Below are 15,414 nucleotides of genomic sequence, written 5' to 3' on the forward strand. Positions count from 1 at the left end.
CATTAATGTGCTTTTTTTCTGCCCTCTATTTGTTCTCCAGAATGCTAAAACAAATTCAGAATGGCATTTATCTCTCTTGCATAAAAGTTGAATGAGCTAAATCGTGGAGAAATTACAAAGATATTGGAGTGTCTCTGGTAGTTTCTAACTTGAAACACAAGGCATCTCTGCTGGCATCTCCTTGTGCCCTCTCTGGGAGACTGGCCAGTACTGCAACAGTGGATCAAGTGAAGCAGTGTAGCTCTTACCTGCAGGTGGGGGGCCTGGGGGCCCTGGACGGCCAGGTTGACCAGAAGGCCCAGGCTTGCCGGGTGGGCCCATAACTCCACTATCCCCTTTCTGTCCCTGACAGAGAGAAAGGCAGAGCCTGTTATGAAAGCATGACATAGCAAGCTTCCCGCCCCATTTATCACCAAATCAGAGATCACCTTGCACTTAAGGAGCAAGAGCCCAGTGGGGGATGCAGCTCCAGAGGTCTTGACCATCGAGCTCTTAATAAGCTTAGGGCAAGTGACATTTGAGATAGTGATGGCTACAAGTTTGTAGACCTTAGTTCTTGCTCTGTCCTACAAATGTGGCACATGGCAGCTGAAAGGAACCAGTCAAATCTACTCTAGGCCCTGGGCAGATGAGGAAATGGAGGCCTAGAAATGAGCTATTTTCACTCATTGGCTTCCCGTTGCACTCAGGATAAAGACTTAGCTCTTTACTGCAGCCTGCTAAGCCTTGCATGGCTAGGCTTTCCAGCTTCATTCCAGCCTTTTGGCCTTTTTGGTCTTCAAGGGCACCATGTCTATTATCCCCCTTCTCAAGACCCTTCTCTCTGCCCCAAAATCTCTTCCTTCCCCCTAGCCTAGTTAACTGTCACTCACCCTTTGGCTCTCAGCTCAAATGCCCTATGGCAAAGCCTTCCCTGACCTTCCTGGATGGAGTCAGTTCACCCCACCATAAGCTCTCATAACTCAGCCTGTTTCCTTCATGGCATTTATCCCAGATCATAGCATATGGATTATTTGTGTGGTCATTTCATTGATGTCTCCCCATGAGACATACACTCCCTATGGGCTGGAATCTGTCTAGCTCACCTCCTTTCCCGAGATGAAATGAGGGAGGACAAAGATGCTAGAAACACAATGGTAGGCAGCTTTGCTGATCTGTAAATCCAGAGGTTTCACCTTGACCTTGAGACTCCGGGTAACTCATGTCATTGCTTTGTACCTCAGTTTTGTCATCTTTAAAATGAGGCCAGTAAATTTACACCCACATAGGTCTGTGAAACTAACAAAGATCTCAGAGGTGAAAATGTGGTTTGCACAGAACGAAGAGCTATGTGGGGCAAGCCAATTATCACAGCAACTGGCTTGGTTCCATCTGTTTCACATAGTTAAACAAGTCTTGGTTTATTAAAAAGGGCACATCTGTGGCTACAGCCGTTCCACATGGAGTGTCCTCTTTTCTGCCTATTCTGGGAGTATCAAGAGCAAAGACTGGGCTCTTTGTTCTCCCTCAGGGTTGCTCTTAGGAGTCACCCTGAAACCAAGGCTGGTGCATGCTATTGACTCTTCCCCTGAGCAATTTGCTAATTGTCTGCTCTTGCCTCAGGCCTAATCAGAGCAGTGATTGACACCTGACATTTTTGACCTGGTTCTTCTTACTACACTTGCGCCTTGGCAGGCTTGCCCACCTGATGAAATGTAATCTTCCTCAAATCTGGGGAGCAGGCAGGCTTGGGACTCCTTTCCAGCCACAACGGTGACAGGTGACCTGCTGCCTTGTCCACATGGCACTGGGGGCCGTCTTGGTAATGTGCAAGAAGTTCTTGAACTCTGAATATGGGATCTGTGAGGTCAGAGTTTATTTCTGATTCCATGTTTATGGAGGGAGTTCTTAAGCCTCAGCCTAGCTGAAGCATTCCCTGCAGTAACCAAGCTGGGTCTCAGGATGGCAAAGGAAGTCACACATCTTAATATAGCCACAGTTCAGTCTTGTTTTTCTAACGGCCATGTCAGCTGGCTCTGAGCACAGGAAGTGCCAAAGCTTGAAGGAGCTGGAAATGCTCCTTCATTCTGACACCAGCAGTAATGGAATATTCCGCTTATCGGCCATCGCTCAGAATGAGCCACGTCTCTATCAGCAGGACTCACTGAGTAGAGCTTTCCAGGAAAGGCATTCTTTATTCCTTATTTGCCACAAAGTTGGGTGATCTCTCTCAAGGAAATTGTTTCTCGGTTACTGAAGTGTTTTTTTTTTTTTTTTTTTTTTTTGAGAGATGGAGTCTTGCTCTGTCACCCAGGCTGGAGTGCAGTGGCGTGATCTTAGCTCACTGAACATCTGCCTCCTGCGTTCAAGTGACTCCTGCCTCAGTTTCCCAAGTAGCTGGGACTAGAGGTGTGTGCCACCATGCCCAGCTAATTTTTGTATTTTTTAGTAGAGGTGGGATGTCACTATATGTTGGCCAGGCTGGTCTCGAACTCCTGACCTCAGGTGATCCGCCTGCCTCGGCCTCCCAAAGTGCTGGGATTACAGGCATGAGTCGCCACGCCCGGCTGAGAAGATTTTTATAATAAAGTCAACAGCTGCTTTCCTGGGCTTGCCTGAAGGCAAGTCCTGAAGCATGAAGGTAGCTGAGAGAAGAAGTCATGTGGGGAAAGTTGGTCTCAACTCAACTCTCTGGATTCTAATCCTGGCTTTGAAGCTGACTTCATGGAGGGGTCTTGGGCAAGCAACTCCACCTCCCTGGCCCTCAGCTTCCTTGAGAATAACCTGAGGAGACTGGATTAAGTGGTCTCTGTAATCCTTCTGGCACAGAAATTACCATCTGAAATTCCTTCTGAATTTCTGATTTTTGGCTTTGGATTGACTTAACAATAACTTTCAGAGACTCTCAGCACTGCTGGCCAACAAACAAAGAGTATGTAAGACTATGCTGGGAGATTAATTCATGATAAAAATCAATACCACATCAGGCTTCTAAGGCTAACAATTAGTTATCTCCCAACTGGAACGACCCCAACACCGAGGGTTTGCAGCACCCTCGGGTTGTTCACGATGTCTTGTCGAAAGCTTGGGCTCTTTTCTCTAACTTCTCTGAGCTCCCAGATGTGGTTTTGGTGTAGCTTTTATGATTCCAACGGAATTAGTCTCAGCAGGCTCAAGAAATGGCCTTCCTGGCTTTGGTTATCGCCAGGAACTAGGAAAAGGCAAACACTGCCCAAGACAGAAGGAAGCCAGGAAGCTTCTGGAACCCCAAGCTTAAAATATTATGAATGGAAATCATTAGGAGGGGATAAAGTGATACAAGAAAAGATTTCTCCCCCATATTTTTCCTTTTTTATCTGAGCCTACTTTTTAAGAAATTGGTATCTGTGGCATCGTTGTGAAACCATGACCATGCTACCCATGATCAAAGTTTGAAAACTGGACTGGATGATTGTAACTTCGAAAGTTACTGTGCAGTCTAAATTTTCCAGGTTGGAGCCTGTGTTCTTTCTAAGCTGATTGGGAAAAGACCAGAATTGGCTTCATAGTGTTATTATGGTTCTGAAACCTGGCTGCACATTAAAATCACATGGAGCTTAAAAAAAAATAACCAAACCCATGCTGAAAGCTCATTCCAGGTCAATTATATTATGGTCTTTGGAAAATAAGGCCTAGGCACTGGGGATGAGGAGTGGCAAGCTTGGAACTACAACCATTGCACCTGATGTGGGGGATCTGTACATCTGTATTTAATCACCAGCCCCACCCCCAGGTGATCTTGATGTAAGATTAAGTTTGTGGGCCACAGATATAGCCTAAGGAAATAAGTAAAAGAATGGAAAAAGCTTCCATCCAAAGATGTTTACCTCTCAGGATTATATATGAGACAGCTAAGGCTGTCTCTAGAGCAGTCATGTCACATCACATGGCTTAACACAAGAGCCTGCTGACCAGGGGGAGTTCAGAATGAACAACTGCCTTAAGCATGTTAATCAACCCAAGAAAAAAGGTCACTTACAAATTGGAGGCCTGAGTAGGGAAAAACCACCCTATTGTTGAGATCCAGAAGGCCTCTCAACAGCAGGAAAATATCTAGGCTCATTTTTAAAACTTCATTTGTGTCTGGGACATTGAAGCATAAAATAGGTTTTCTGGGTAAATGACCATATCTGCCTTCCATTCCTAGCTGCTTTGGTTAAGACAGACTTATTTTTATGAACCAAATATCCACTCTTGCTTCTGGCCTTGACACAGTTCACATGGAGCATCCTATCCCATCCACTTCAAACTATGGCTAGCCTAGAGATGCCAGCAGCTTCTGGAAGTGGTGCTGCTCCCGTCTGCTAGCCCAGAGGATGCTGGAGTCAAGGTCTACAGAATATCTCTGATTAACGCCACCTGCCTGCCACTCCACACGCTGCCAGGTCAGGAAGTTCTGACCTCAGGCGGGTGGTAAGCCCTGGGATCCTTACCTGCTTGCCTCGTTTTCCTGGTCTTCCTGTGGGTCCTCGGTGTCCTGCTATCCCAGGTTCACCTTTTGGACCCATTTCACCCTGGAAAGAAGGAAAGAGAAGCAAGAGAGGACTCAGGGCATGTGGAGTGGGCACATCTACACAGGTCTAGCCAGTCATTGGCTACGAGGGCAGTCTACTTGATCATTCTGAATCTATGCCAACTGGGCTGCCCTGCAAGGTTAGGAGAGTGATGAAGTCAAGAGAAAGGCAGACATGTCTTTCAAGGAAGAGGAGGGAAGGAAGAAGGTAATTCTGAGTGGGTTATCTGTTACCTGAGAGGGACAGGTGTGGAGCAGCACACATTTTGATGGCCAAATAGAAGAGACAAATCATCACCCAGAACAGGCGGTGAGAGGCTGGGGCATCCAGCACAGCGTGCCTGTGCTAATTACTACAAGCTGTCTGGGAAAACGCTTTCCTTCTAGTTGGAATTTTATGTTGTGTTTTCTTACGTGCTGTTTTTAGCACAAATTCAAATCTGGAGGTTTTTAAATGATTGGACACTGTTTTGCCAGCTGTCATCTTTGGGAAGTTTCTACTCATTTAATGACTCTTGCTTAGGATTATGTGCTTGCCCACTCTTAGTAAGCATTGGTTTGAGTTCCAGCTCACTTCCATTTGATTTAGATGAAAGTTCTTTTGTGGGGAGAGATGTTCCAAACATATGTTCACATCTTCAATATAATTATTGAAAAAGGCATGGAGAACAATGGAAACAATATTCCTGTTTGTAAAGCTCTATGTTGAACTATCAAAACCCAATGTACCCATTGCAGAATTTCATAGTTTAAGGCCAATATTTCACAAAACTCATTTCTCCATCTTAGTTTCTCTCCTTCTTCCCCATTTTCTTCTACATGGATTCCAGCCCCACTTACTATTTCTTTGGGTCAGCCCACAGGGCGCTTCATTCCTATCTCCAGTAATCCCCCAACAGCCCAGAATTCACAGCCAACAAGAAAAATTTAGCAATAGCAACCATGAGTGTTAGTCAGCAGCCAGTGCCCATGAAGAGCTGCCCAGCCACTCAGAGAGAACAAAAAACACCCAGGCACTTTTTCACATGGCGGTCAGAGGAGGTATAACACAATGGAAAATTCCAGGGAACACCTGTATATGGAAAGGATCAAACATAAAGCTCTGAAATTATCTGTCAGCTCAGCCAATGTGTCCCTACCCAAGCCACCAATGTCTTGTTTCACCAAGAATTGTCCTTAAATCTGTTATTTCTTTCCAACCCTTACATCCTTCAACATTCTCTAGGGAATGGGAGCGTGTGAGAGGATAGGATGGATGCCGCATGCCATGGAGATGCTTGCAGTTTTTCCCTGGCTGTTTTAGAGAGGCTCGGGGATGTCTTCATGGCTGGGAGAAAACAGCAGCACAAGCAGCACTTTTTTTTTTTTTTCAGGGATTGTCAGAAGGAAGTGTGGTCCTTCTCTACATTAGCTTGAAGCAGTCAGGAATTTCTTGATCTAATTTCTCTCCCAAGACCTAATTATGGTCATCATATCAGCTCTGTCTTAAAACAGCCTGTCATAAAAGGGGAAGACAACTCTTCAGATGGGAAGTCTAGTAAATGGTGCAGAGGACAGAGAAGCTGCCATACTTAATTTTACAGTAATTTATTATTCTTTGACGTTCACTGTTGCCCTGAATGAAAAGCTAATCTAAATATTTTTAAGTAAAACTGTTTTTTCTCTTTTAACACTTCCTTTAATTTGCTTATATAATTAATCTATTCTTTTAACCCAACACCCTACCTAGGGTAGCAGAGTGTAGTTTCTGACAGCTTAAGGTAGTGATATAATAAATTAATACATGTTGATTGAAAATATTTAAACACTTTCCACTGACTAGAAAAGGTAAGATAAAAATTGTTTTAGTTTGGTAAATAAAACTTTAAGGTGAACTTTTAAAAATTAAAAATACTAACAAAGCATCCCCTTTGCATGTTTGAAGAACATGATGGTTTGAGACCTATGTTAAAATAACAATTTCCAATGTCAATGTCTTATGGCATGAGGAGCCAAAATGATGTTAGCTTAGGAGCTGTTCCAAATGGCCATGTATGCCCTTTTCTCTCTTTATTCTCTGACATTCCCCCTCAACTACCCTTGTTCTTCTTCCCCAACCCTAACCCTCGGTAAAAGTTTCAAAAAATATGTTGGTCAACAGTCACCTTCACAATTTTTGTCATCTCTATATACCACTGTTTTGCTATTTACTGAATATTTTTCTTTCTTTCTCTCTCTCTCTCTTTCTTCACTTCTTTTCTTTTCTTTTCTTTTTTTTCAGAGACATGGTCTTTCTCTGTGCCCAGGCTGGAGAGCAGTGGCATAATCTCGGCTCACTGCAGCCTCAATCACCTGGGCTCAAGCAATTCTCCCACCTCAGCCTCCTGAGTCGCTGGGACTATAGGCATGTGCCACCATGACCTGCTAATTTTTTTTTTTTTTAGAGATGAGATAGTACTATATTGCCCAAGCTGAGTATTTTTTTCTTGAAGTTACCTGAAATGGACCCTCTTTTATTAAGCCTTGTCCCAAGCAAGATATTCATTAAATATTTAACTATTTATTTATTTATTTATTTATTGAGACAGGGTCTGCCTCTGTGGCCCAGGCTGGAGTGCAGTGGTGCAATCATGGCTTACTGCAGCTTTGACTCCTGGGCTCAGGCCACCCTCCCGCCTCAGCTTCCTAAGTATCTGGCACTACAGGTGCGAACTACCATGCCCAGCTAATGTTTTGTATATTTTTCTTGGTAGAAATGGGATTTCACCATGTTGCCCAGGCTAGTCTCGAACTCCTGGGCTCAAGCCATCTGCCCACCTCGGCCTCCCAAAGTGCTGGGATTACAGGCATGAGGCACCATGCCTGGCCAATATTTAACTATTTAAATACAAAATTTAACTCTTAAAAATGTTAGCAGTCTTCAGTTCAAATACTTTTGTGTCCTTCTGGCAGTATGTGCACCGCCCTTGAAGAAGGACTGCAATAAGGCACAGTGACCTTAAGCTAAAGACACCTGTGCCTTACACTGAGGCCTGTGTACTGACAGGGGCTTTGACCGTTGTGGCTCAGATCTGAGTCCCCTGTGAGAAAGGTTTCTGCATTTGAATAGGACCACAGTCCTCTAAGAGGTAGGAAAAGCAAAAAAGCAAACAAACAAACAAACAAACAAAAACCCAAAACCCAGATGGGTTGTCCTTTCCTTCCCATTGAGCTAGAGGGAGGCTCCAGACCATCCTGCCACCCTCTCCCCAGGGTGAAAAGCAACTTGCTTCCCATCCCAAAACAGAAGTTTCCATGGTTAAACCCACTATCCCTGCCTGATAGACAAGGAGGCAGAGCTCTTTTTGTTGTGCTTGGAGGACCTGATATTTTTATTGAGGCCTATTTTCACTACCTCAAGGTTACTTACTTTCTGCCCCAACATTCCAGGAAATCCTGGGAAACCCTGTGAAAAGAGCAACAAATAATTGTGATCGCCTCTGAAATAACACCTGAAATGGCTGTGGACAGGCTTTGTTGGTCATTTTCAAGATGGAGGCCTGTCCATCAGTCCATCATCAGTCCACGGATGGGGGTGGGTGGGGGCTGCTACTTGCATTGACATTTATCATTTCTATGGAAAGGTTTTCTCCATTACCTTTTCTCCTTTGGGACCCAGGTCACCCTTTTCACCTCTGGATCCCTAGGAAGAAACCACAGGAGAAAGTCAATGAGTTAATATCCTGGGAGGGAAATTCAAGCATTTCAAACTGAAAAGCTCCCTAAACCAAAACCCTCATTTTACAAGTGAAGAAATAGGCTCAGATATGTCAGGTGACTTGTCCAGGGAAGGAATGCTTTGTGATCTACTTCTTGTTGAACCCCGAAGACCTCTTGCATTCGTAAAGGACAACTCACGGAAAATTCTGGGCCCCAAATCCTCTCATCCTGTAGGAAATTTGTCCACAGGTTGATGCTGTTTTGATTTGGTTTTTGGCCAGGTCAGAAGGTTGTGTGGTGAAAGCTTGGCCTAAAGACATGCATCACCAATTTCCTCCAGCACTCTGTGCAAACTGTGCTTATTCTCTACCTGGCACGGCCTTCATTTGCTTATGTGCTCCACACGAGGGACCTCTGCCTCTATGGGGAGCCCTTCTCTTATCAGCTTGCCCTGCTTCAGGAGGCCCCTCACTTCTCTGTCAGTTCACTGACGAAGGGTGGGGAATAGCTAGGGATGGTGGCTTCAGTTGCAGACTAAAGAGAGACCTGGACCCATTCTCTGCATGTCTCTGATTCCAGAGCCAGTAGCCCAGACCAGGCTCTAGGACACCATCCAAGAAAAGCACTAACCTTTTCCCCTCTGGATCCAGGGTAGCCCTAAAAGAAAGCAGAAGGTACATTTACAATCAGCCCTGTAGGACTTCTGAGTTTGCTGGAAGAATAGAAGGAATCCCTGAATGTGGTGGTAAGGTGTGTCTCCACATTGCACTGTGAGTTTTAGTGGGGTTGCAGCACCAAACACAAAGATGTCCCAGAGGGTTGTGGTTATACCGGGCCTAAAAGGAACATTGCTTTTATCACTCTGCAAAGTCCTGATCAAAGGTTTCCATCTGCTCTGATGTCCAGAAGCTTGGTTCTTCCTGCCCAAGAGAACAGCAGGAATGGCATCCCTATGCCCCTGCATCCCAGGGCATGATGTTCTCCAAAGGGCTGGTAAAGGCAGGCTCTCCAATATCCGTGACATTCCCTAGTCCAGGACTGCAGCCCCACCCAGTCCCTATGTTTGTAGACAGCAGCTGCTCCACAGCCTTACAGAGAAGATCTGGGAACGTCCATTTGGACCCCATACTGACCTTGGAGCCCATTGGTCCTCTTGACCCTGGCAAGCCCATCATACCCAGGTCACCTTTTTCACCCTGTGGGAATTAGAAGAAGAAAAGACCCACAGTCATATTTTTTAGAGAAACTGAACCAGGAAGTCACAGGCAAGATTGGGAAGGAACTGGGGATATCAGGGCTGGCTTGTAAATCTGAGGACCCCAGATGCACCCACTTTCTCCCTCCCGAGGTCCCAAAACTCCATACTCCACATTTCATTCTTGTGTTTAAGATTAAATATAAAATGAAAATGCCCAAAGTGAAGCAGATCCCCACACCAACTGCTCACTAAGATGTTGTATATGGTAATACTTGGTATTTTCCTAGCGAGGATAGTGAGAGAGTAGTGGAGGGGGCATGAGGGAACTGGGGCCCCAGAAAACAAGGTGTCAATACATGCAAAAAACATTGCCTGCTTTGCTCTTTGCATAGGAAGGGTCCTCAGAATGATCTGTGGTTGGGACTTCCAGCACCCACCCTCTGTACTAAAAATACTCTATACCAGTACTAACCAATAGAAATATAAGGTGAGCCACATACTTAATTTTAAACTTTTAAAAGAAGTCACCTTAAAGTAAAACTAAACGAATGAAGTTAATTTTAATAGATCTCCTTTAATCTAATTAATCATCCCAACTTGTAATCTATACAAAAATTATTGAGATATTTTACATTGTGCTTTTCATAATAAGTACTTGAAATCTGCTATGTAATTTACATTTACACATCTCCATTCAGGTGCTAAATTTTCATCCAAAATATTTAATCTGTATTTAGAGATCATAAAATTTATAGTTGAAAAAGCAGATTCATGCATTCAAGTTGCTCCAAACATACTTTAACATTTTCAAATAACTGAATTTAGTAAAGGTTAATTCAAATAGTTAAAATTTAAAAATTCAGTTCCTCAGTAGCACTAGCAACATTCCACGGGCTTGAGGGTCACATGTGGCTACTGGCTGCTGTGCAGGACAGCTCAGCTGTATGCAGAGGATTTTTAAAATATCCTTTTGGGACTTTTCCTAAGAGGACTGGACACACAGTTTTCCACTGCTATAATATAGCCAGTAAACAAATCAGAGCAGATGGTGAGATCCACCTGCCCAGCTCTGACTTCTGCAGATAAAACTCTGAGTCACGCCTCTGAACCCTCTAGTCTATGACTACTAGTGGGAAAAACAGAGGCACAGATGGGGATGTGCTTGCTTTCCATAGCCTGACTGAGGAAGGAGATTTCATCAGCACTCGGCAATCCCTCTCTGAATGTAGGATTTCCATCCTTCAGCCAGCCAACACCACCTCCTCAACTCTCCATTCCCTGCCAGGTCAGCATGACAGGCAAGAGCTTCCCAGACGCAAGCCCCTCTTAGGTCATCTCAGGGAAACCAGAGTGGGGTGCTAGTTCCTAGGACAAAGGAGAACCACGGCCCCTGTAGAAGAGGGTACCAGCTCCCTATTTCTCCTCCCACAGGAACAGAGCTGTTGCACTGATCAAGGTCTTGCAGGCCAAGTGAAGGAGGAAGTACCTGGGGCCCTGTGGCCAGTCCTTAAGCTCTCTTCTTCTTCCCCTCTTGAAGAAGGGATTCCCTGACTATGTGCCAGGAGCCAGGAAAGCTGCCATCTTCCCCCCTCTTGTTTTGACACCGCATGAGCCCTGAGAGCATGCCACACTTACCCTGGGTCCTTCAGGGCCTGGCCAACCGATGGGCCCAGGCATGCCAGGAACACCTGGGGGGCCAGGTCTACCCTTCAAAGACCAAGAACAAAAGTCAGGGCAACTGGGTTTGTTTCTTTACTTCTAATAAATATGTTTTGTCTCTGGGGCCCAGAGGAGACAGTGGGTTCTCTAGGCATGGCTACTATGACCCTCATCCCCACTCTCCAAAGACTGATGGCCTGACAAGCCCTTGGTGTCACACTGTATCATCAAACAAGACCTTATTCTTCTCAAGAAATGGAGGATGGTGAGAAAGGGACTCTAAACTTCTTGGTTTTTTAATTTTTATCACTTCTACCCACCCCCACCCAAAAATCCCCTGCGTTCCAATGGGTTCTTTCCAAGGATGTGCTATGGAGTGAGATAGGATTACATTTGGGGAGCAGTAGCAGATGCTGTCAGCACTCTTTCAAGGTCTTTTTGACCTGCTCAGAGTGCCCATCGCCCAGAGGCTACCTTCCTTGCTGCTAACAGCTCATTTCTGCTACCTGTAACTGCGGTTTGCCCTTGAGCAATTGGAGCTGCCCAGTAATTTATGTAACTCTCCTTCCTGCAGCCAATAGTCCAGCTCCCTTACCTTTGGGCAGTTGACACTCTCAAGCTCCCCCTAGATATCAGACTGCTAAAGCTCGACTTCACCTGATACCACACCTTTGCCTGGCTTCTCCCATTCTCCCTACAGGCTCCTCCCGAGAGTGGTCCCATAATAATGTATTCACTTGCACAGGGTACATGTCACCTGTGTCTCTGCCTAAGCCAGGGCTATGGAAGAGCAAGCCCTGCAAGAGAGAGTGGGTGCAGGTGCTAAGGGCCTATCTTGACCTTGTGCCCATTAGCTAATTTCGCAATTAGCTAGAGATGTGAAGGGCTCAGCCCCTAAACCAGATATACCAAATCCTGGCATGTGTACTGGTTTCTACTGTTGCCTCCCACATCCATGGCAGACATCACTAATCAATCATGGTCCTTGTTAGGCCTGAGCATGGACACCACAGCAGAATATCCTTTGATCATTGCCATGGAGACCACCCCAGCACTTCAGACAGCCACTGTGCCTTGGCTATAGTTTTCATCTGTGCCCTAAAGAGTTGTAACTTTGTCTTGCAAAAGTCTGTTTAAGGATCTTGTGGACCATGAAACCATTTAATAAACCATTTAACAATAAATATAGTAATTTATATTTAGAGACATGGACATCTTTCTTGGCCAAAGTTTTGCACGCTTGTCTATAACCAAGACCTAGAAATTCAGTGCCAGTATCCATTGACCTCAGCAAATATAATAGGCAGCTGATTTACTCCCTCCTGACACTAATGAGAGCCTTGATAACATGTGTTTGGTTCACTCAGAGTCACCGTGACCTTAAGTAACCTCCATTTATTTCAGCTGAGCCAAAAAGCAAAAGCCATTTGTTTCTGTCTGCTCTGGCACTTTATTCAAATTTAATCAAACAGAGAGTGACAGTCATTCTATGTCACTGGTTGGAGCTATGAAGGGTTTCTCTGATGGGTAGCAGAGTGAGATGGTCTGGGGTTGGGGCGGGAAGTGAGAGGGGTGGAATTTGGCCAGGCTTGGCAGCCTCCGGAAGAAGTCTGAATGCCTGGCAGTAGCAGGCTCCTGCTCCTGAACAAAGAAGTTGACAGAAAGGGCAAGGTTACTACTGTCACCATCGAGACAGCAGCACCATCACTGTCCACCTGGGTATCAGTGACCACTGAAGTGCATTGCTGTTCCCCCCTCCCTAGGAGTGCATGCACACACATGAAGCACAGACGCTCATGTGACACTCACAGAACAGCGCAGACCATACCTTCCTTCCTGGTCGGCCAAGCTCCCCCTATGGATGGAGAAGACAGGTAAGGAGAGGCTGCTTTGGAAGAGATGTTCTGGAAGCAGAAGGCTTAGCAGAGCTGATGACTGGGCATGGCCATGTGGCTCAGTTGCTTGGCTGCTGCTCACAGCCCCTCTGCCATGTCAGTAGGCCACGTCAAAATACACCAGTGGTATCCCATATGTGCTGCAGCAGCCCAGCCATCATGGAGCCCAGCCTCTCACCAAGGCAGAGTTAGCACATGTTTGGAAATCTCAACTAGGAAATTCTCAGTGGGACACCCAGAAAACAGGCTGGAATTACCAAGGAAAGAAGGGTTGAAGAAAGTAGTGGTCCATACCTTTTCTCCCTTTGGTCCTGTCTTGCCAGGAAGCCCCGGTGGACCCTAATCAATCAAGATAAAAAGTGAAGAAAGTATATATCAGTCTGAAGCTGGATGGGTGTGAGGCTCTTGGTGCACTGGGCTCCTACAGCAGCAACATCATTCTCTGGGCAGATGTAGGGCTCCAGGGACCCATGGAGGCTTTTCCTGTGCCCTCCAGCCCAGTCCCCTCCTCTGTTCTTCCTCCTCTTTAGCTTTCTCTGAGCTGGTTTTCCAGTGGCTCCATGGTTGCAATGCTTACATATCTACTCTGTGGTTTTAATTTTCTCCCTGTAACTCTTTGTTTGCCTAAAACATCCCAAGTGCTTGTTGAGAGCAACAAAAGAGTCTTGAATAAATCCCATTTGCTGAAAACAAGAGGCTTCATCACCTCTCATATCTTTTCAGTTACTCTTGCCAAACTTCCCTGGGGGCCTGACAAGAGACAAGTTAAGTTTTGCACATAGCAGCAGCTGCCACCTTGGAAATTCCCATGGTCAATTTGTGGGTACTAGGTGCCAAATAATTTTTGCCTTTCTTCAGCAGGAAAAAAGTCTTCTTTTTTAAGACGCTAAGAATGTTGGCAAGTAAAGAGTGCATTTTTGTGCATTGGAGAGGAGCTGACTCTAGCTCAGGGACCCTACAACTCACTGCATCAAAGCTTTGCATATCCACAGCCAGAATGTGTCTGCAAAATGCTCAGTCAGCTGTTTTCCAAATTCTCCAAAACAGCAGAGAGGAAATTCATCAAAATTCCCCAGGCCCCCACTGCAACCCCAGGATCTGCAGGTGAACATGCATGGTGCAAAGCCTGTTTGAAATATGATTTCTTTTTTTAAATTATACTTTAAGTTCTAGGGTACATGTGCACAACGTGCAGGTTTGTTACATATGTATACATGTGCCATCTTGGTGTGCTGCACCCACTAACTTGTCATTCACATTAGGTATATCTCCTAATGCTATCCCTCCCCACTCCCCCCACCCCACGACAGGCCCTGGTATGTGATGTTCCCCACCCTGTGTCCAGGTGTTCTCATTGTTCAATTCCCATCTATGAGTGAGAACATGCGGTGTTTGGTTTTCTGTCCTTGCGATAGTTTGCTCAGAATGATGGTTTCCAGCTTCATCCATGTCCCTACAAAGGACATAAACTCATCCTTTTTTATGGCTGCATAGTATTCCATGGTGTATATATGCCACATTTTCTTAATCCAGTCTATCATTGATGGACATTTGGGTTGGTTCCAAGTCTTTGCTATTGTGAATAGTGCCCCAGTAAACATACGTGGGCATGTGTCTTTATAGCAGCACAATTTACAATCCTTTGGGTATATACCCAGTAATGGGATGGCTGGGTCAAATGGTGTTTCTAGTTCTAGATCCTTGAGGAATCACCATACTGTCTTCCACAATGGTTGAACTAGTTTACAATCCCACCAACAGTGTAAAAGTGTTCCTATTTCTCCACATCCTCTCCAGCACCTGTTGTTTCCTGACTTTTTAATGATCACCATTCTAACTGGTGTGAGATATCTCATTGTGGTTTTGATTTGCATTTCTGTGATGGCCAGTGATAATGAACATTTTTTCATGTGTCTCTTGGCTGCATAAATGTCTTCTTTTGAGAAGTGTCTGTTCATATACTTCACCCACTTTTTGATGGGGTTGTTTGATTTTTTCTTGTAAATTTGCTTAAGTTCTTTGTAGATTTTGGATATTAGCCCTTTGTCAGATGGGTAGATTGTAAAAATTTTCTCCCATTCTGTAGGTTGCCTGTTCACTCTGATGGTAGTTTCTTTTGCTGTGCAGAAGTTCTTTAGTTTAATTAGATCCTATTTGTCTATTTTGGCTTTTGCTGCCATTGCTTTTGGTGTTTTAGTCGTGAAGTCTTTGCCCATGCCTATGTCCTGAATGGTATTGCCTAGGTTTTCTTCTAGGGTTTTTACGGTTTTAGGTCTAACATTTAAGTATTTAATCCGTCTTGAATTAATAAGGTATTAATCTTGTATAAGGTGTAAGGAAGGGATCCAGTTTCAGCTTTCTACATATGGCTAGCTAGTTTTCCCAGCACCATTTATTAAACAGGGAATCCTTTCCCCATTTCTTGCTTTTGTCAGGTTTGTCAAAGACCAGAT

General features: G+C 44.9%; 1 protein-coding gene across 4 annotated transcripts in view; it reads right to left on the reverse strand.

Annotated features, from left to right (window-relative positions):
• Nucleotides 1-15,414, reverse strand: part of COLQ (collagen like tail subunit of asymmetric acetylcholinesterase) — a 76,818-nt gene that overhangs the window by 21,128 nt on the left and 40,276 nt on the right. For 3 of the 4 annotated variants that reach the window (XR_004670460.3, XM_003826205.4, XM_034955903.3), the window contains exons 4-12: nt 13,256-13,300; nt 12,895-12,921; nt 11,043-11,114; nt 9,343-9,405; nt 8,840-8,866; nt 8,148-8,192; nt 7,920-7,955; nt 4,452-4,532; nt 249-345 (exon numbers count right to left, since the gene is read on the reverse strand). Coding sequence is in view for 3 of the 4 variants with exons in the window: in XM_003826205.4 (XP_003826253.1) it covers nt 249-345; nt 4,452-4,532; nt 7,920-7,955; nt 8,148-8,192; nt 8,840-8,866; nt 9,343-9,405; nt 11,043-11,114; nt 12,895-12,921; nt 13,256-13,300 (493 nt within the window). In the remaining variant the exon portion in view is untranslated. The remainder of the gene's footprint in view (nt 1-248; nt 346-4,451; nt 4,533-7,919; nt 7,956-8,147; nt 8,193-8,839; nt 8,867-9,342; nt 9,406-11,042; nt 11,115-12,894; nt 12,922-13,255; nt 13,301-15,414) is intronic. The other variant, XM_034955902.2, reaches the window with a different exon arrangement.

The sequence above is a fragment of the Pan paniscus genome, chromosome 2 (assembly GCF_029289425.2).
Source record: "Pan paniscus chromosome 2, NHGRI_mPanPan1-v2.0_pri, whole genome shotgun sequence".
Classification (NCBI taxonomy): Eukaryota; Metazoa; Chordata; class Mammalia; order Primates; family Hominidae; genus Pan; species Pan paniscus.